Source organism: Orcinus orca, chromosome 15, assembly GCF_937001465.1.
Source record: "Orcinus orca chromosome 15, mOrcOrc1.1, whole genome shotgun sequence".
Taxonomy (NCBI): Eukaryota; Metazoa; Chordata; class Mammalia; order Artiodactyla; family Delphinidae; genus Orcinus; species Orcinus orca.
Window position 1 is genome coordinate 89,280,018 of NC_064573.1, and position 22,224 is coordinate 89,302,241.

The 22,224-nt window shown below is 47.7% G+C and overlaps 1 protein-coding gene across 10 annotated transcripts; it reads right to left on the minus strand.

Moving 5' to 3' along the window:
• Nucleotides 1-130: 130 nt before the first annotated feature.
• On the minus strand, nt 131-20,084 carry ZNF605 (zinc finger protein 605). 10 transcript variants are annotated; one of them, XM_033440602.2, is made up of 9 exons: nt 20,013-20,084; nt 19,004-19,151; nt 15,846-15,945; nt 15,617-15,746; nt 13,941-14,077; nt 13,442-13,608; nt 8,950-9,070; nt 8,627-8,719; nt 131-5,210 (listed from the first exon to the last, which is right to left on the minus strand). In XM_033440602.2, exons 6-9 carry the CDS (start codon nt 13,454-13,456, stop codon nt 3,415-3,417), a joined length of 2,025 nt encoding a protein of 674 aa, XP_033296493.1. In that variant the 5' UTR covers nt 13,457-13,608; nt 13,941-14,077; nt 15,617-15,746; nt 15,846-15,945; nt 19,004-19,151; nt 20,013-20,084; the 3' UTR covers nt 131-3,414. The 10 variants fall into 10 exon arrangements, with proteins under 10 accessions (XP_033296493.1, XP_033296492.1, XP_049554506.1 ...); XM_033440601.2 differs by lacking the exon at nt 20,013-20,084 and adding an exon at nt 19,816-19,978; XM_049698549.1 differs by lacking the exon at nt 20,013-20,084 and having other exon boundaries at nt 14,015-14,077; nt 19,004-19,625.
• Between the last annotated feature and the right edge of the window lie 2,140 nt (nt 20,085-22,224).

Consider the following 22,224-nt stretch of genomic DNA (forward strand, 5'->3'; position numbering starts at 1 on the left):
GGCATGGTGTTTGTGATGGGAACTGGTGTGGAGACTTTGAAGAGCTTCTCTGGGGTGATTCTGACTCCTGAGATGGGAATCTTGTCTACGGGTGACAGATTACGTGAATTATAATAAAAACAGCAGAATATTGAATAAGAGTATTTTAATTGTGCAGCACAAGTTTTTAAACTGAGAGTACACGGAAGTACAGTACATCATTCCTTTCTTTCTTCACTCAGTAATGGGATACCTTTTTCTTGTCTGTACACATTTAACATAAATAACAACGCTTTCTTGTAAGGCGTTCAGCTAACCCAGAGGCAGCATAAAGACCTCATAAACATTTCGGTTTCTATCCGTGAAGAAAGTCTAGTAATAACCGCAAGGCCACTGGCATATGGAGCAGATGGTAATGATCTCCAGAGCCATTTACGTTTGCAGCAAAACAAAACAAAAACCACAAAGAACTCTGTTATAATTTCTACTGAATTATTAAAACACAAAGAGAAAACACTGATGTTGAGTGTGAAAAATCTTTTTTTTTTTTTTTTTTGCGGTACGCGGGCCTCTCACTGTTGTGGCCTCTCCCATTGTGGAGCAATGGCTCCGGACGCGCAGGCTCAGCGGCCATGGCTCACGGGCGCAGCCGCTCCGCGGCATGTGGGATCTTCCCGGACCGGGGCACGAACCCGTGTCCCCTGCATCGGCAGGTGGACTCTAAACCACTGTGCCAGCAGGGAAGCCCAGAGTGTGAGAAATCTTGACAGATGTCAGTCTATGCCCCATGGACCAGTAACTGATACTCAAAATTTGGTCAAACGTTCATCATTTAACACATCACAGAAAACAAATGTTACACTCAAATTATTAACTCAGGAACATTTAATAAAGGGACTATTTACAGATTTGTGTTGACAATTAAGAAAACCAACCAGGAGGGATGGTGAAGCCCCCAGAAGCAGTTAACACCCTTACATCTGACGAGCAGGGAGCTGCAGCCATCTGGGTGTCTGTAGACCAGCAGGAGGGAGGGAGGGCTGACACATACCTCCCTGTGTGAACCTGAGCAGAAACCCTAGGAAGCAGTTGTGCACTTCCTCTGGGCATGCAGAGCAGAAAAAGGAGAATGGGTGTGGCGACGTGCACAGATCCGTAACACAGACAGCTTCCATCGTGCAGTTGCTACAAACACAAGTCATCCCGAGCCCGTCTCAGACGACACAGTCTGTTCAACTATTTTTACAGATTCACACTTAAGTGCTATCGTAGTCATACACTTTACTTCTAAATAGATCATAACCCCAAGTATGTTGTCATTACTTTGGTTTTAAGCAGTCCATTAACTTTTTGAAAGATTTTTAAATGAGAAAAAAAATCTTTCATATTCATCCACACATTCACCATTTCCAGAGTGTTCTTTTCTTGCTGACCTCAAACTTTCTTCAGTGTTTCCTTATGGCAGGAACTCTCTCTGATTTTGTTTCTTTGAAGTCTTTTTTGCTTTCACTTTTGGAAGATGTTTTCGACAGGCAACCGAACTCCAGGTTGCAGGGGTTTCTTTTATATCTTTCATAATTTAATGATGTCACTCTGCTGTCTTTTAGTTTGCATAGTTTCTGACCAGAAGTATGTTGTTATTCTTTGTTCTGTGAACGTGTTGTGTCTTTTTCTCCAGACATTTTACAATCGTTCTCTTTAACACCGGTTTTCATCAATTTGACGATGATGTCCATTGGCATCTTTATGTTTCTTAGGTGTTGGGTCCTTTGAGCTTATTGAATATGTCGAGTTATACTTTTCATCATATGTGGATATTTTTCAGCCATCGTTTATCCAAATCCTTTTTCTCCCTCCTCTCTTTCTGGACCTCCCATTCCATGTGTGTTACGCCACAGTAACTAATTCCCTGTTCTCCTTTCCCCCCAGTCTTTTTCTCTCTGTGTGTATCATTCACCTGGATAATTTTTATACTTACTGTTCAAATTCATTGTTTTCCTTCTTCTATGTCTAATATGTTCTTAATTCCATCCAGTTTTTTTTAATTTACAGATGTTGTTTTCATCCTGAGAAGTTCCATTTGAGCTTTTAAAAATATATCTTCCACTCATGTGTCGTCAAATTCATGTTTTCCTCTACTTTATACTTACAATAGCTATTTGAACATCCTTGTCTACTAATTCCAATCACTTCAGTCTTTTCTCTTTCTACTGCCTGATTTTCCTCCTGGTTACAAGTCATATGTTCCTGCCCCTTGGCATGCCAGGTAAGTGTTTGGACGTCAGTCACTGTGGGTAGAGTAGCTTTTAATCTAGGGTTAGTTACCCTCCCCACCAAGACAATATTGTTCTGGGAACTCTCTTGATGCCCACGTGCTTTTGTATGGCTGGTGGGAACGTGAACTGTCCCCGCCTGCGCTGAGCTCCAGGGCTCGCCCAGCTCACTGCTCCCCAGTGCCACTCTCATGGTCTCAGCTTCCTTCCACACACGTGTGAATCAGCACTAAAGCCCACAGACTCAAGGGGGGACTCATTGAGGATTTCTGCAGGCCCTCTCTGGGAAGCTCCTTCCTATCTAGCACTTTTCCCTGCAAATTCTAGCCACCAGGGCTCCCCAGACGCCAACTCGGCAACTCTCTTCAGTCCAGCAGGACCACGTTCATTCCCCTCCCTGACCTGCAGCCTGGATGCTGCCCCCAGGCTCTAGGCTGGGCAGTCGTGGGGCTCTCCTCACCTTGTCCACCTCCTGCCAGGGATCACAAACCTGTGTTTGACATATGTCTAAAAAACCACTATTTCATAAATGGTACGGTTTCTAGCTGCTTAAGGCAGTAGAGTTTATCTGGTTCTTCCTATAGCACCATAGCAGAAAGCAGAAGTTTTCACACGTAAAACACAGCTACCACTTTAAAATGCCTATTTTCTTATAATAATTTATATACAATGCACACATCTTCCTTTTAGAATTATTTTAATAGGATCATGCTTATCAAATTCTTCAAATTATTAGAACTACTCCTCTGCATGAGATCTCTAATATATAATACTCAGTATTTCCTTTGTGTATGTATTCTCTAGTGTACTCTGAGTTACCCTTTCCCGGTGAAATCTTTCACTTACTTGTTATAACAATTGAGTTTTTCTCCTGTTTAGGTCTTCTAAGTATTTAACAGGCTGTCACTTTTGACTGAAAGGTCTGTACTTATCACAATACTGATAAGATTTCCACACTGAGGAGCCATCAATATGTAATAAGTTTTGTTTTCTGGGAGAAGGCTTTCCTATATTGCCTACTTAAAAAAAGTTCTCTTTCTGAATTCTGTATGGTGAGACAGTCACTGCAGTGACAGGGTTTCTCTCCTGTACGTGTCCTTGGAGTGTGAGGGGCCTGACACCTGATGGCAGACTCCCCATACTCACCGCACCCGCCCCGTGTCTACAGCATATGACTTCTCTGATGTATCAGGAGCTGTGCCTTCCTGTGGAAGGCTGTCCCACATTCACTGCATCTATAGCATTTATCTCCTGTATGGATCCTCTGATGCCTCATAAGGTGCGACTTTCTAGTGAAAGACTTCCCACATTCCCCACATTTATAGGGTCTCTCTCCTGTATGAATCCTCTGATGTATAATGAGCTGCGCCTTCTCAAAGAAAGCTTTTGTACAATCACTGCATCCATAGGTCTTCTCTCCTGTATGATTTCTCTGATGCTTAATGAGCTGTACTTTCTGAACAAATGCCTTCCCACACTCACTGCATTCATAGGGTTTCTCCCCTGTATGAATTCTCTGATGCCGAAGAAGCTGTGGCTTCCAGGCAAAAGCTTTCCTACACTCACTGCATTCGAAGGGTTTCTCTCCAGTGTGGGTTCTCTGATGGTGAATGAGGCTTGACTTCTCACTGAAGGCTTTCCCACACTCGCTGCACTCATAGGGTTTCTCCCCTGTGTGTGTCCTCTGATGAGATACCAGGCTGGACTTTTGGGTGAAGGCTTTCCCACAGGCACCGCATTCATAAGGTTTCTCTCCGGTGTGAGTTCTCTGATGTGTCAGGAGCTGTGACTTCCCAAAGAAGGTTTTTCCACATTCAACACATCCATAGGGTTTTTCTCCTAAATGAGCTTTCTGATGTCTAATTAGTTCTGACTTCTTAAAGAAGGCTTCTTCACAGTTCCTGCACTGATAGTTCTTCTCTCCTGTGTGAGTCATTTGATGTTTGACAAGTTGCGGTTTTCTGATGAAGGCTTCACCACATTCACTGCATTCATAGGGCTTCTCTCCTGTGTGGATCCTCTGATGCCTAATGAGGAGTGAGTTCCTGCTGAAGGCTTTTTTACACTCACTACATGCATACGGTTTCTTCCCTGTATGAACCCTCTGATGAGTAATAAGCTGTGACTTCCAAAAGAAGGCTTTTCCGCAATCACTACATTTGTAGGGCTTCTCCCCTGTGTGTGTCCTCTGATGTGTAATAAGCCTTATTTTCTGGGAGAAGGCCTTCCCACAGTCATTGCAGCCATAGGGCTTCTCTACTGTGTGGGTTCTCTGATGCCTTTGAAGCTGTGACTTCCTACTAAAGGACTTCCCACAGTCCCTGCAGCCATAGGGCTTCTCTCCCGTATGAGTTCTCTGATGTAAAACAAGCAGTGACTTCCTGCTGAAAGCTTTTTGACATTCACCACACCCATATGGCTTTTCTCCTGAATGAGTCCTTTGATGAATAGTGAGTAATGACTTCTGGGAGAAGGCTTTCCCACAGACATGGCATCCATAGGGCTTCTCTCCTGTATGAGTTCTCTGATGTATAATGAGCTGTGACTTTTTGTTAAAAACCTTACCACATTCCATGCATAAACAGACTCCTGTACGTGCTATTTGGTTTGTAATGAGCCCTGGCTCTTTACTGCTGACTTTTCTACATTTACTGCAATCAGAGTATTTTATTCCACCATAGGTTTTGTCAGGCTTGATACAGAATAGTAATTTCTTATTAAGCTCGTCAAGTTTTTTTCTTTCACAGTTACTTTTTGGAATAAGAAAATCAAAAGGATGTTTCAAACTTTTTTCACCTGTGCCACATTTATGGGATCTCATTCCTAAATGATCAAAGTTAATGCCTGAATGAAACATTTTCCCAAAGACGTCATATTCATGGCCTCTCTCCATACTTTTAAGCTTGTCTTGATTATCCTGGTGCCACATTTTGAGATTATTATCTAGCCAGACTTCTTCTAAAAAGGAAAAAATGAACCATACTGTGTAAATTTCCCCAATGATTATGCTTATTGAATAAGTCTTCTGAAATGGAGCCTAAGATCCCAGTCCATAAAAAAAAAAAAAAATTCTCCCAAATACAATGTCTACTTATTAGGCATTGAGAATTTTAATAGAAATGAAAACAGATTTTGAAATTACAAATGTTTATAAACACAAGTTTCAAATAAGGAAAAATGAAATATACTCAAGTGATCACGATGAGGTAAAAGAGACAAGCAATTTCTGGGGGTGGTTAAGCACTCATTCCACAATGACCTACTGATCATCTACTGTGTACCCAGATGCTGTGAGTAGCAGAAATCAGGGAGGAAGGCAGGTAAGTACCCCCATCAGAGAAGGCTGAGAATCACAGTACACGGAAGAGCAAGATTAGTACACAGTGCTGAACGTCAGGCAGGAAGAAACACTGAATATGATGCACAGCAAATGCAGGATATCAACTTCATGTCTGAAAGGTGAGGTACGTCAGTTTGCTGTACTATTGGTACATTAAAAAAACATTCTCATTCAAGATCCTCACCCGAATCACTGATATCAGTAATTTTACCATCATGAGAGTTACTTTTTGGAATTATCCAAGAGTTCTCCAGAGCTCAACATCAACACTTGTATTTAGGTTTTTGACATTTTAGTTGAATCGATCATCTATATATTGCATCTGTATATGATGGAAATTATTCTAAACCACAAGTATTCTTTGCATAACATTAGGACAGATTTTTTTTTTTTACTCTGTAAGTACAATTATTTGTGATCTCCACAATATGACCATTTATTTATGTTTAGTTCACGATATTCTTTACTAGGAATTGTGAGGTAATACTCCCAAGATGAAAGATATGGCAAGATCTCAGATGTAAGGCTATCACTCCTTTTCTGCAGGATAATATTTTTTTGGGGAAAAAAATCCACATCTAACTCTCAGACATACCAGAATTTCAGAGGAAGAACCAACTAGAGCCCGATATGGAGGAGAACAAAGGATTCAACGATCCGAGCTTCAGTGAGTGTGGATGATAATGCTATTCGTGGGTATTTTAAAGACTAGAGAGAGAAGCTAGGGGGTTAAAAACAAAGTCGTCTGTAGAAACAGAAGCGTGAGATCCACCTGAATGGTTTACAGAAAATTGTTTCAGGAAATGTTAAAGAAAAATTACAAATTTTAATTCAAATCAAATCAGGAAATAAGATTAAGATATATATCCAAATTAATAAGTTAAATGATATAAAACAATATTGAAGTTAAACTGTACCAAAAAATCTTTAAGAAATTTTTAAAAAGTCTTGTCACTTTGGCAAACACGTGGACCGGGTTTCACTGGTGCCACCTCAGGTGCGGGTACACATGTGTTTCCCCGTCTCTGTTTCCATTACACTCCTGTCCTTTCTGCCTTAATTTCACCCGATTTTCAATTGATATTCCCACTTCTAGGCTTGCTTCCTCCCAACTCTAGTCTCCACACAGCAACACGTAATATTTAGAACATGTACTCAGGCCTTTTAACCCTTTGCTTAGAAACCTTTGATAAACCCAGACGTTTATCACGGCTTCCGCACCCCTGTGTGCCGGCTCCTTCCAGCCCCCACTCCCTCTCACAACACTGGGCTCCTCCCAATCCCAAACCCCAAAGGCCTTTTCCTGCTGTAGGCCCTTTGCATGTGCTCTCCCTGCCCAGCTTCCAGCATTCCTGGCTCACATTATTTTAAGGGCACACTAACAAACACCCTGTTTATTCCCTTCATAGCATGTATCAAATAGGTAATCACCTTGCTTCTGTCTCTCGCACTAGAATGTAAACCCTGAGGGCAGGGAACAGGTTTGTATTTTTCACTGAGGTACCCCCACTACATAGCGCATAATCAGCCCTCAATACATATAGGATAAATACTCTTCACTTGTCATTAAACTTCTAAAGCAATTCCTTTCTATATAGTTAATCTTGAGAGTTAACTTCGCATTTTGACACAAATGCTTCATGTTCAAACACTGAATTAGTTTTATATTTTCTTCTAAATTAAAATTCTCTTGTCCTGCAAGGTCATTTCATGACTCATATTTTATCTCAACGCCTCTCATTCCACAAAATAGCAGTGGTTCTAAATTAATGGGGGAACATAAAGTCTATCTTGACAGCTTTTCTAAACTACACATAGCCAGTCCTAATAATCCGCATGAATGGTGCCTAGACATCTGTAATTTGAAGTAGTTCCTAAGGTACGCTGAAACACTTACTTAGACGAAAACCTTTGTACTAAAGAAATATTTGATAAATAAGAAAGCTCCTGCCATACCTGGCCTCACAACAACCAATTAATGAAGTATTTAGTAATTACACAGCATAAATTCCATACAGAACAGAGAAGAGGAAGTTACTCACCATCTTTCTATGTAGGAAAAAACCTTAAGACCTAATTGGTTAAGGAATTACAGATAATGTGTGATCACACCCGAGTTCCTACAATACTGCTCAGTGGGTAGAGATTTCAGAAAATGCTGGGAGTCAGGGAACACTCCCTGGAGGTGGAAAAAGAGCTTAAAGTGAAGAAGGGGAGGGTGTCTAAATGGGAAAGTGTAGGACAACCAAAGGCCCACATGCAGAGAAACAAACGTGAAAGACATGAGGAAAGAACTACTTTGAGTGGCGTCAACCAGGACCTCTGGGCACAGGAAAAACTGCAGAGATAAGATGCTGCCACACCGTGAGGGTCTTCAACACAAATGGCGTTAAAGTATCACAGAGCAGGTCTTAAACCCAGCAGACTATTTGAAGGGATAAATGAGAAGCTTTATAAGCTGAATACCAAAGGCACCAGAAAGAAGCCCTGGACACTGACCCTGAAGTTCTTATCTGCAGGGAGGCCAGAAGAGTGCTTAAGGCGTTAGACTTTTCTCCTGTATCCATGGACTCACCTTCTACTCTATGTGGGTTTGAAATAGAAATCTGACCAATTAGGCAGAGAAAAGAAAATTAATAAAGGAAACTCAAAGGCAATCAGTGTCACCTCAAACAGGAAAAAACTATGAATTCTTAAAGAAGAGGAAGAAAGCCCACCTGTACAGGTGGGACTGGGGAAGCTAGCAAAAGGGGTGTATCCAAGAAGGCAGGTCCTAAATGACTGTGCTGCCGGGTACGGAAGACGGGGCACACCTCATCACCAGCTCCGTCAAAGGGGACGCATCCTGACATGGAGACCAGGATGGAGAGCACATGAAAAGTCAGGAAGGACTTGTGTCACTCGTCCTGAGTCAACTCTAAGGACGGAGGAACTTTAAACACGGTTTTACAGATAACATTTAAGAAGTACCAACCTGTCATCCAAACCCGAGACCTAACTTTCACTATCTGCCATATACCTGATTATTTCTCACCTGGAAAGTTCTGACTTAGGGTTTCTTCACCTAATATCCACGGCTCTTCTTGCTCCAGTTTGAAAATCGCCTCAGGTTTGATCATTTGATAACCTGTCAATTGGAAACACAGAGAGTCCCAACTGCTTGGGCTGAGGGACTCTTAAATATAAAGAAGATTTCACTACAGAGGCTAAAAAACAAAACAAGCAAATAAAAGCCTTTCAACTGGGTGTAGCAATCAAAAAATCCTTTGACATCTGAAACTTAAACCCGAAATCCGTAATATCTTAGGGGTCCCACAGTTGCTGAGTGCGCCCTGTGTCACACAAGAATGTTCTTACCCAAGAAAACTAGATTGCTATAGTTCTCCAACATCACATCCCTGTACAAGGTCTTCTGAGTAGGATTAAGCAGCTGCCACTCCTCCAACGTGAAGTCCACAGCCACATCCTCAAATGATATCTAAAAAAGCATAATGCCTGTTAAATCGGAAGTCATTCTCTTTGTTGAATACAGGCTTTCTTCTCTACAGTGACAGGTGGCCTCCGAGTTGGCCCCATGATCTCCAACTCCTGGGGTTCATGCTTTCGTTTAATCCCCACCATCCTGACTATGGGCTGGACTTACTGACTCACTTCCACTGAATGGAACAGGGTAGAAGTGCTGGATCAGGTGTAAGAGCATGTGACTTCCACATTGCGAACCCTCTCCTGCTCTCCCTGGGCCACATGGCGAGGCAGCCCTGTGCACAAGCCCACGTGGCAAAGACCCGAGGCCTGCCAACACCCACGTGAGTGAGCTTGGAGGGGGTCACCTCCCTACCGCCCCGTGAGATGACCACAGCCCTTCTCAACATCCTGATGACAGGGTCGCATGAGACCCTCCACCAGAACCAAATGGGTGAGCAGCTGTCAGACCCCTAACTCACAGAAACTGAGATACATGTTTGTGTTTTCAGCCACTGAGATTTGGGATAATTTGTTACATAGCAATGGGTAAGTAATATAATGTCCTAGTCGTGCATTATACTTTGAGAGGAAAACAAAAATGTTATTGAAATATTCATCATTATGAATTCATTCACCTATCCACCCATCTGTCTATAGAATAAGAAGTTGGAATAGTCTGTCTTTAAATAAGCAGTGTTTCTCAAAGAAGGTGCCACTGGTATCTGGGCAAAGGACAAGACACCACAGAGACCGATACTGTCCCAGGCTGGGCCCATGTACGTGTGCTGCCGTGTCATCAGAAGGTGCCAAAACAGCGCAGAAAGCTGTCCTGCCTTCCAGACACTGCACGAGACCCAAAACACTGCCCAGGGACAGGCTCCCTTGCCAGCGGGCCACAATGCTCTCAACACATGGACCTCACTGGTCCTCTGGTCCCAACCAGAGGGTTTCACTGGACCCTGACACTTTCCTGGGGTCTGGTCTGGCCATCCTCATGGGCTCCCCAGGCACGGGTCACACACTCCAGGCCTTACCTGACCACATTTACTTCCTGTTCGAATTCACTGCATCTGATAATAGCCCCGTATTTGCAGAGGGGCTGAGTGAGCGTTTTAATGGACAATTTGAGGACAGGCTTAAGGGGCTGACAGGAAGGCTCATGGCGACCCCAGCCTGGAGCACAGAGCTCAGAAGGGAGCGGCCCTTTGCACGGTGCCGGGGCTCGGCCAGGCTGCCCCCAGTCACAGCCCTCCTCTCACAGTCACTGACCCGTCATGTTCTGCGGAAGACCCCACGAAAGCCTCCACCCCTACGACCCCGTCCTGAAGACTCAGTGACTGCCAGATCCTGTACATCCACTTTCAAATCTTTTAAAAACTCAGGAGTTTCTGCTAAGCAATTCTTACATGCGCTCTATCTCTCTGGTTAAATTATGTAAAAATATCTGTTCCTCTGTATAGGGACAACGTGTCTTTCCAGACAAAGGGTCTGGATAAAAACGGAGATGATTTCTTTTAAAGTTTTGATTACTAAATGGGACACACTGATGATGACCAGAGAGAAAGGAAAATAAAGCCCAGCACCAGGGGAGGCACAGGGGAGGGAGAAAGACATTAACGACCTTTGTGTTTTAGACCTACTCCTGAAAACTTTCCTTCCGCCTGGAAAAAACACAAGAAACAAAAGAAAATGACTCGCTGTGCTTCTCTCCGCGCCCATGACCGCTCTGGGTGTAGACTGAAGCCTGCCTGCTCGACGGGGCTGCCGGCCAGCAGCACAGGGCGCCTCAGCCCCCGTGCTTCCCACACAACAGCCCGATGCCGTCTGCCACCATGAGGTGGCAGGGCCTGGACAAACCAAATGGCCTGGAACTCAGCGCCCCAGGCAGCCCCTCGGAAACCAAGGACTGAAGTAAATTAATCAGACCGGGCAACGGAAAGCCACGCTGGGGCCGTTAGCCTAACTGCCTGATGAAAGCACGTGCTGCCTGGAGGCTCTGGGACTGTGCTTCTGGTGCGCACGCCCAGCCGTGTGACCCCGGTGCCTCAGCCCTGGCAGGCGTTCAGGCCAGCCTCCGCCTGCTGCCAGAGCTGTGCTATGCGAACCACTGCCTTGTGCCAGGTCACAGAGGTTCACACGGCCACTTGAGAAGCCTCCTGATGGGCTGACACATGCCTTCCTGATTGGGAAACGGCTGAGACCACATGCAGGCTGAGAGGCTGCCCCGGATGAACCCCCTGGTTCCTGTCTCGGCCCCTCTAGGTCTGACCTGTTCAGGTCCATGGTGGGGTTGCCTGTCTCTCACGCAGGTCCTTAAAATCCAGTGGATGGGCTGAGGAGTCTGGCTCCTGGTTAAAACCTACATGTGAGCCTTCAGGTCCAAACACAGGCAGGCCCAAAGGGTTACCCCGCAGGGCTCCTGGGGGGCACTGTCCCCACTCCTGCCCCCAGACCTGGGGTGCAGCCTGCGTGCCATGGCCTCCAAGGGGCCGGTGAGGATCTCGTGTGCCTGCGTCTCTGCCTGAGGCCTTTGGCAGAGGCCTTTCTCAGGTGCCTCTCTAAGACCCCCTTGTGAGAGGGGGGACCTGAAGACACTGTCCGCACTCCGACCCAGTACCCTGCACTTTCCACTCCCTCGTCCTCTTCCCCTCCTCCTGGCCCCCAAGTCCACAAATCTGCCGGAGCCTTTTGTTCGGGGCTCCCTGGGCAGCGAACACCTGTGTTGACACACCTGACACGTGGCCAGGGCACTGTTCACTCCTCAGGAAAAGGTAATGGGGAGTCGGCGCCTTCTGCGGCATCTGGCTCTCACTCGTGCCAGCACTCTCGGCTACTGCCGCCCTGGCTGCGCCGTCACCAGCTACTCTGACACCTGGCAGCTCAGCCCTCTCAGCTCTGCTGAGCTCCTGGCACAGAACACAGCAGCGAAGGGGAAAAGCTACAGTGCTGTGCGCTGCTGTAAACAACGGGATTTTTAAAAGAAAGAAAGGAACAGAGGAAGGAAAAGAGGGAGGAGGTCAGCTAGGTGGATGGGAATTGTTTTGAAAGGTGAAGGGAGGGATTACCCTGGTGGTGCAGTGGCTAAGAATCTGCCTGCCAATGCAGGGGACACGGGTTTGAGCCCTGGTCTGGGAAGATCCCACATGCTGCAGAGCAGCTAAGCCCTTGCACCACAACTACTGAGCCTGTGCTCTAGAGCCCGTGAGCCGCAACTACTGAGCCCGTGTGCCACAACTACTGAAGCCCGCGTGCCTAGAGCCCATGCTCTGCAACAAGAGAAGCCACCACAATGAGAAGCCCGTGCACCGCAACGAAGAGTAGACCCCACCCACTGCAACTAGAGAAAGCCCGCACGCAGCAACGAAGACCCAATGCAGCCAAAAAATTAATTAATTAAAAAAAAAGAAGAAGAAAAGTGAAGGGACACCGCAGTCGTTTCTTGAGTCAATAAAGTCGGGGTGGTGGGGGGAGGGATGAATTAGGAGGTTGGGACTAGCAGATGCAAACTATTATATCTCGAATGGATAAACAACAAGGCCCTACTGTAGAGCACAGGGAACTATATCTAATCTCCTGGGATAAACCGTAATGGAAAAGAACATGAAAAACAGTGTATATATATTTATATATATAACTGAACCACTTTGCTGTACAGCAGAAACTAACACAACATTGTAAACCAACTATACCTCAAAAAAAAGGTCAGGAAAAGGAACTGGGCAGACACCCTCCTGTGCAGCAGAAGCAAAAACAGTTCTACCTAAAATGTATCGAAATTCCAACTGAGGGAATATATATGGGGCCATTTGAAGGTTTTGTAACAATCAGTTGTGCCGGATGATTCAGGTTTCTTCCCTAAACCCAGAGCTCAGGTGGGACATGGACCCAGGCCTGCTGCCCATTGCTGTGCTCTTTACACCCGTGCCCACCGAGGACCTGCGAGGAGCAGCCTCAGAAATGTGTTCATCCGTTACAGGATGTCATCTGCCACGTCATCTACATCAACAGCTAGTAAAACGCTTTCTTTACAGGAAACCATCAGAAGATGTTTGCTCCCACCGAGCAAATGGTCTGCTTTTTGACGGAGGAAACCACGCAACTCTTCCTGTTTCTCTTTCTGTGGCGGCTTCTAGGAACATGTGAGGAAGCTTGCGGCTCAACTCCAACAGTGCAGGGCCTTAATTCTCTTACATCTGTGCCCCAACTTTAAGACTTTTGTATGATTCTGTGATCCACCTTGTACTTCTTTTGACATCTTCCTTCCCAAGGTTGTATTTTCTCCGGTTACAATTTAAATGTATTTAGCCCTTTCCTGTTAGGTGTAGAGATGCCTGTGAGCCTCATCACACCCACAGATAAAACCGCTAGAGGACAAATAACTCACCTGTGACTTGACCATTCTCCCCCGGTCCTGGGAAATCTGCTCTGCTCTGCCTGATGCTCTGGAAAAAGGCCTCTGGTCAAAGGTCTGTGGACTGGGAACGCACCCCGAGTCCTGAGGCCTCTTCTTTCTTATCTCACATGGGTTTTCGTGCTCCTGAGGGCCATGGCCTGGAGGTGCAGTGGGAATTTATTTTAGATGATGTAATTCATTTGGGGACCTCAATCTTGGTTCTCTAGAGCTGGGAACTCAGACAGGCTATGTGCTAGCACTAAGAAACAGGATAGAAAGTGAGCTGCTGGCGTGTGTCAGCCGAGCCGACCGCAGCCAGGCCAGGCCTGCACCACACACTGGGCTCTGCAGCCTGGCTCCCACCTGGGAATGCCCGACGGGAGCCACCTGCCTCACTGGTTCAACCAAAGACCCCAGGGGAGCCCCACCACCTCAAAGCACTCTGCAGAGACGGCAACAAAGTCTGGAAATGCAGTCTTGGCTCACTCACCCTGCAGCACCTTTTCCCGGGGGCACTTAGATGAGACCACTGGCACAGGTACTACAGAATAAAACGCCACTCACTTCTAGGCAGGACAGGGAACGGGCAATGGCCTGGGGTGCTGGCTCTCTACTCCAAAATCAGCCCTGGAGCAAAAGGAAAGCATAGATCAGAGGAACTAAAAGAAATGGCCAAAAGAAGAGGAGAGACCCCGGGGGAGATGGAGGCCGTGGTGAAGCTGACGCTCGGGTGTGGGTTTCTGGCTGAGCCGGCCGCGCTACAGCCCAGAGCAGATGCAGCGAGAAGAGAGGCCTAAGGAAATCTTTTCAGTTCTTTCTTTCTCAGCTCACATTGGCGCAAATACTGCCTTCCCTTCCCTCGGAAATCAGCAGAACAGCCTAGGCCACAGTAGAAGGCAGCTCAAAATCCCTGCTGAGTTTAGGAATCACAGAAACGGCAAGGGCCCAGCTGCCTTCAGGCACTTGTCTCCCACCACCCCATGGACCCCAAGGAAACTGCTCCACACCTGCTTCTTCCTAAGGGTCTCTGATCCCTGATCGGAGGAACTGCTCAGACAAGTGGTGGGTACGGGGCTATCCAGTGGCTCTAAGGTCCACACTGCTGGCCCTGGAGCCCCTTCCCTTCCCTTTACTTTGAAGGCCTGGCCTCAGCCCTTCCCTAATGCAATTATCAGAGTAGGAAAGCAGATAACACCTCTAGGGGGATACAGCTCAGAGCCTGTGAGGGCAAATACAAATTAAAAAGAAAAAGACTCCCCAGAACCTTATTCAAAGAGTATTTACTCTAGAAAATTACAAAGTCTTTCTCTGCCCTTTTGGGATGTAGGTTAATCTTTCCTAAAACTAAGTTTAACAACTCAAGAATGCCTTTCTTAAGGACCTGGGAGCCGTCTCCAAAATCATCCAGGAAGGTACAGCCCTCTCTCTGGGTCTCTGGGAGGACAGGAGCCTAACCAGCCTGACTTTGGCACCTGGCTCCAAATTGTAAAATTACCCCCCATCATAAAGGTATGACAAGTGTATTTTTCCTTTGGATGAAGGCAAGTAGCCAACACAGTAGCCACCCCCACTACCAGGCAAGGTTAGGATGGACTACATGTGACAAATGATCACTTATCTTGAGATCGTGTGTATAATGGCTTGTACCTGCCCAGCTACAGAAAAGGGCACGATCTCTTCCTGTCTCTCGCAATGTCTTTAGCAGACTGCCTGAGGTGGGCATCAAATTCTGGTTCAATTTTTATTCAATAATAAAACTATTCTAAGGGACTTCCCTGGTGGTCCAGTGGTTAAGACTCCATGCTTTCACTGCAGGGGGCACGGGTTCGATCCCTGGTCAGGGAACTAAGAAACTGCATGCCACGCGTGCAGCTAAAAAAATTTTTTTTTAATTAAAAAAAAAATTAAGAAACAACCACCACCTATTCTTTCTCTTCTACTTTTGTGGAAAAGTCTTCTGGATTGGCAGAGACTGGTTGAAATTATTTCCCCAACGAGCCAAATAACCAAATAAATGAGTACAACCACTATTTTAAAAACTTTTTAAAAGATCACAAACTGTATTACAGAGATCACCTGAGGCAGAATTATCAGAACAGATGAACCAATAGTTAAGATCAGCACAGTCACAAAAAACACGACGCCTTCATGCACACAAATACTTACACTTTCAATGTCTCCACCGCTGTGGAGTGAACCAGGCACTTACACCAGCTGGATACCAGATCAGGGTCAAGGACTCCACGGGCTCACAGCAGGGTCACACAGGGATGTGACTTCCTTCATGAGGGTACACCTGAAAGGAAATATCCAAAAATACAGTTACCGGTAAGCCTGGGGGCCCGAGGGACAAACTCCACCTCCCACCCGAGATGGCTAGCGCTGCGGTCCAGACCTGTGGCAATTTGTTCTCCCAGCTTGGTCCCCACAGGCGGACAGGCTGAGAGGAAGGCCGACATGGTGGATGGCCAGTGGGCACCTTTCCGCGAAGTAAGCTGAGCAAGGAGAGAACGTAATAGCTACAGGAGATCTAGAGCAGGAGCCCCTTGTTCTAACAAAGAATGGGGGGAGAGGAGGGAGGTATCCTCAGGGTCCCAGTGGAACAAAGAGAGATGGCTGGACTCGTCCTCCACAAATGAGGGAAGCAAGTTACGCCCTGGTGTTAGCAGACTGCCAGGTTTTGCTCCCGGGCAGCTAACAAGAGTGGAGAGAACACTGGCCCCTTTGAGGCCCTTCCTGCCCACCCCTAGAGCTGGGCTGAGGGCTGGAATCAGACCACCCGCTCGGGAGCCCCACACCCTCGGTCAGCAAGGGAAAGAGGAAAGGAAACCCAGGAATGCTACTCAACGCCAGGCGGACCACGGGCCAGCTCCTGGCACCGTCTCTCCAGGGCCTTAAACATCTCCCTCTTCGTCCTTTAACGAACTGAGGGAGGACACAGGCCAGGGAGGGAGGGCAGGTCCCAGTGCTCCCCAGGTGCTGAAGATCCTTCAGAGAGTCAAGAACCAGCCCATCTGGACAGACAGGCTGGATTCTGAAATTTGACGTGAAACAGTAGCAGAGGGCAGAGCGAGGGTGTCCAGGGCAGGAAGACCTCTACAAGTGGGAATGGAGAAGGATGGCATGTGTTCTGCCCACGCGTGGGGGGCAGCAGACACAAAGGTCAGATTCCCTGAGTGAAACCGGACTCTCCTGAGACCAGAGTGAACAGTGTGGTGCACGAGAACAGGTCTCTCACGAAAAACGTCCTGGGAGAGCAGAGAGCGACACCCAAAGGAGAAGCGCCTCTTCCCGAGATGCACAGGGAGCTCCCTGGGGCTCCTGGGCACGGGCAGGTCCCGATGGTCTAGGAGGCCCAGTGAAAAGAGAGCCCAGAGTCACTGCTTTCCAAACCTGAGGCCCCCTGAGACAGGCCCACCTGCCCTGGAAGCTTCTATCTTGTCTGGACCCCTTTTGGGTTGATGCCCAGGAGACCTTCTGTAGCTTCTCCTCTGGAAAAGGGGACGTGCCAACTGTACTAACACCCCGAACAGTCACCCTGGTTCCTCCCCCAGGACCCCAACATACTCCTGCACTGTGCTCTCACATCCACGTCAGATCCCACTCACACACTAATGCAGACCTAGACACACACTCACAGTCTCATTTACGGGCCAGGAAAGCAGCAATTTGCTGAAGGCCTCTTACTACCAGGCCCTGTTCCGGGCACGTGGGAGAGACCACTAAACAGGACAGACAGTCCCTGCTCTTTAGGATGGGAAACAGACACACAAGTAAGTAAAATAATTTCAGACTGTGAGAGCGCGCAGAAGAAACTTCAGATGCGCCAGAGGAGTGGGTGGGTGGAGGGCACTCCTTGCAGATGACTTTGAGCCGAGCTCTGAGGAGGCGGGGCCGGCCCCGGAAGGCTACAGGCCAGCCACGCCCGGCAACGAGCATCGACACAAAGGGCTGGAGCAAGCGGGTGGGGGGGACTCCTAGCTGGTGGGGTCTCTGAGTACTTTTCAACAAGGCAATGTTCAAGTAAAAGGAGCCATCACTGACCAACACAGCCGTGCACACGCCGGGTGAGAGGGGCCAAAGAGCAAAGGACAACACGGTTACTGAACGGAAGTCACCACGTTGTCTTGCCTGGGCCAACGAAGGACTCACCCAAACCCCAAAACACCACCCTTAAAGGCCCCGCAATCACCAACACCCAAAGCCCCTCAAATGCGGTTCCAAAGACCGCCTCAATCACACTGACTGACCCCCCGAGAACCCGCAGCCCCCAGATCACTGGACACACGAGTCTCCAGGACACACAACCATTGACTCCATAAAGCCCATGTGCCCAATGCCCCCCCAGGGGGTCTGGGCCGTCAATTACACACACTGTGAGTCCCCATCGGCTCCTCTAGCAAGGCCCCCCCCCATCATCAACCACCAGTGACAAAACCAATCCACAGAAGTGTGTGAATCAAAGAACCCCAAAGTCTCTCCACAGCCAACCCACGATCAGACACCCACAGAACCCCTGACTCCCGGTCACGGCGGGCTCTCCGTCACTCAGCCCTGCGCACCAGCCACAGGCCGCCTTACGGACCACCTGGCTGATTATGACCCCAGAGCCGTCTGACCTCCACAGGCTTCTCAATGCCAAGGCCAAGAAACCCCACCACTGGCTCCTCCAAACCCCACTCGGTAACCTCCACGGTCTATCCACTGACTAGACACTGAGTCAGTGGAACCCCAAATGTTGAGTCCCAAAGGACCCCCAGAGAACTCCAACCCCTCCCTCTCGCAGTGCCCACCCACTCACCTTCACAGAGCCCGCCACCACCCGCCCCCTAAACCAGGCCCTCATCACACGGGGCTGCCAGCCACTCACCTCCAGATACCCACTCTCCAGTCCACGCCATGCTCACCCACCACTCAGATGCCCCCAGAGCTCATCATCCTGCGAGGGTCCCCAGCTCCTCACAAACACCCCCGGCCCCTCCAACGGCGCCAATTACCACCCCCACTTCCCCCTCACAGCCCCCAACAGGCCACTCGTCAACCTGTGTGCAGACCCCAGCCACTGACACGCGGCCTCCGACCAGATACCTCAGCCACAAGGTCCCCAAACACCAGATACCTCAGCCACAAGGCCTCCCCGGTCACTGCCCTCCACCGAAAAAGCTACCATCAAACTGTCAAGTCAAACCAAACACAGACGTAGCAAAGAAATGTTTTACTCCGAGGATTTATTCTTGGGTGGGGGGGAGGGATGCTGGAAGAGGAAGGACGCTGCGGCCCTAAGAGGCACAGCATCTCTGCAGAGTGTGGGGAAGCTGGATCAAAGGGCGGGGGACCAGACAGCAGACGAGAGGACATCTCACCGGAGGTCGGCCAGTTCTGGGCGCAGTGGCGGGCTACAAGCTGCTCAAGCCTACTGCCCAGACTTCAGGGAACTGCAGGAAGGAGAGAAGCTGAACCAAATTTGGTTTCTAAGCGTTCTGATCAGTGAGAACAAACAGTTCAGCTAATCATTGATGAGGCAAAAGATGAGAGGGGCTGCGTCATATTTACCTACGGCCTTGTCACAGGTAAACAAGGGCATCATGTGGGAAGGGGGTTCTTTGCAGCCAGCTGTTTCCCGGAACCCGAGGAGGGGGGGATCTTCCCAGGAGCACACGGCTCAGGTACAGTCCAACACTGCAGCAACCAGCGGCCCCTCCTGCCGACGAATTCCTCAGTGCAACCACTCCGGGGCCTCTACATGCCCCCCACGCGCCCACAGAGCCCCGTCGTTCATCCCTTCGCGCCCCGTCGCCAAGCCAAAAGCACGCAAATCATGGATGGCTAGAGCCTTAACTATTGCTGCACACAGACCCGAGCCCACATCCCCAGGGCACACGCCGGCCCCGCACAGCCCTCCACTCACTCCCGAGGGGAGCCTCCGGGCTCCCTCACCCCCAGGGCCTGCTGCCTCCAGCCCCCGAGGCTAAGGTCCCCCCAATGGCCCCTCCCAGAGGCCCCCACCATCCACTTAATTCCCTCCGCCGGCTTCACAACCACTCACCCCTCCCTGGTCCCGAATTACTGATTTTCACAGACATTCCACTACCTCGCCCGCCAAGTGTCCCCAGCTTCATCAGCCCCACCGTCTCCCCGCACAGCCCCTCCTCTCCCACCACCACGGGAGGCCCTGCCCTGCCCCCCAAATCTCCCTCCTGCTTCCCACATCACTGCCGCCCACACCCGCCCCTCCAGACCCCTGTCCCCCAGGCGTTTCCCCACCGTCGCCCTCCCTCCCGCCTCCCCGCTGCCCGGCCGCCCCGCGGCCCCCGCGGCCCCTCCCCTCTGCCGCCCCACGCCCCTCCCCCACAGCGCCCCCCGACCTGGACCGGAATCGGCGCCTGCGCGGCAGGGCCGTCCTCTCGCGCCTTCCCCGCACCCGGCTCCGGGAGCCGGTTCGTGCGCACGCCGGCTTAGCCCCGAGCCGGTCCGCGCCGGGGTCACCGCGGCCCCGGTCGGACGCTGAGGCCACCGCCAGCCCGCAGCACCCCCGTCCCGTCCCCGCCCCCCACACCCTTACCCCTTTGGCCCACGGCGCCGAGGCGGACACGGCCGGGCCGCGGGAGTGTCCGCGCAGAACTACATTTCCCGGAGCCCTGTTCGCTTTAGAACTACATTTCCCAGAGGGCTCCGCGGCACGCCTCCCTGATGAACAGGGGTGAGGTTTCCTGGTGCCAACCTCTTTGCGGCTGCCTGGGGCTCCCGGTTCAGACGGTGGGATGTAGCCTGCGCTCCCCCCAACACCTCAATGTGCTCCAGTTTTGATCATAGAGAAAAGTAATTTATAAAATCAAAGTAGTAGTATAGGTACGTTTTATCCAGTCCAACAGTACTAACAAAAAGAATGAAAATAAATGAAATGAGGGATTTGGGGAGAAATAAAATGTAATTACGGGAAGAGAAGTAAATTAAAGAATATAAAAGCAGAATATAAAAGGAATTAAAATAGAAAAAACTAAACTTGATAAATCCAATTTTTAAAATAAAATATAAAATCATACTAGAGATTTTTATCAAAAAGTGAGAAGAAACAGCAAAAACAATTGGTAATGAAAAAAGAAAATTAGCCAAAAAGAACAAATTAAAATATTTGTGAAGGAATATTTTGCTCAATTATATGTAATCTAGGAACTATGTTAATAAATTTAGAACTTAATGAAGTACGTGATTTAAAGGAATAGTTAGGTAATTAACTTAAGAAAATAATATCTTTTTAGACCTAGAGTGATGGTTAAAAATGTTTTAGTGGGCTTCCCTGGTGGCGCAGTGGTTAAGAATCCACCTGCCAATGCAGGGGACACAGGTTCGAGCCCTGGTCCAGGAGAATCCCACATGCTACACAGCAACTAAGCCCGTGCGCCACAACTACTGAATCTGCGCTGTAGAGCCTGCGAACCACAACTACTGAAGCCCGCGGGCCTAGAGCCTATGCTCTGCAACAAGAGAAGCCACCACGATGAGAAGCCCGCGCACTGCAACGAAGAGTAGCCCCTGCTCGCCGCAACTAGAGAAAGCCCGTGCGCAGCAACGAAGACCCAATGCAGCCAAAAATAAAATAAAATAAAATTTAAAAAACAGTTCTTAGCTACAGACTCATATGTTTTCCTTGGTGAATCTTCCACATTATCAAGGAGTATAATCTTACCAAACAATTTCTAGAAAAATCTAGACCGAACCCTTTTCTTAACACAAAGATAGCAAAATAGTTATACCATAACCAAAAGTAAATTTAAAAAAACAAACAAAGTGTAAAGCAGTTTCAGTTATATTCATGTGAAAAATTAAAAAAAATAGTAAATGGAATCAAGCAATACATTTAAAAACATATCATAAACAAGTAGAAGTCATTGCAGGACTTTTCACCATATCAGTAGATTAAAGGGGATCATGCATCATCATCTAATTAAATACTGAAAAATCTTTAATAAATTCAAATTCAAATTTAAAAAATCTTTAAATAAATTCAACTTAGAATGTCCATTAAAAAAAAAAAAGCACACAGGGCTTCCCTGGTAGCGCAGTGGTTGAGAGTCCGCCTGCCGATACAGGGGACACGAGTTCGTGCCCCGGTCTGGGAAGATCCCACATGTCAGGGAGAATGTCCTAGAATGTCCATTAAAAAAAAAAAAAGCACGCAGAAGTGTTAAGATACTACTACCACAACATGTGAAATGTCTCATAAATGGATAACGTTATAAGAAGTATTATCATTAGAAATCATAAAACTATCACCAATATTGTTTTCTTAAATTGAGAATATTTTAAAAATACACGAAAGTATAGAGAATGAGATCATAAACAGTCAAATGATCAGATATTCATATTTGGTAATATGAATATTACCAAATATTTGGTAATATTTGATTCAGATCCTTCTTTAATCAAAAAACAAAAATTATAACACTGTATATTCAGTTGCTGTTCTCTGAGCCTTTAGTCTCTTTCTTCCTATTACCATTCCTCTTGGGGCAATCATTGCAATGAATGTGCTGTATAGCCTGCCATTCCATGTATACTTTTACTACACGCAGACAGTGTTTATCATATGTCATACATTTTATGTCTTAACTTTACATGAACGGTATTGTTAACAAACTCAACATTAAATCTCCAGGTTGTTGATCCTGGTCTCAAGTAAAGATTGCTCATTCTTTTTTTGTTTTGTTTTTGTTTTTTAATATTTATTCGTTTATTTGGCTGTGTCGGGTTCTTAGTTGTGGCATGCGGGATCT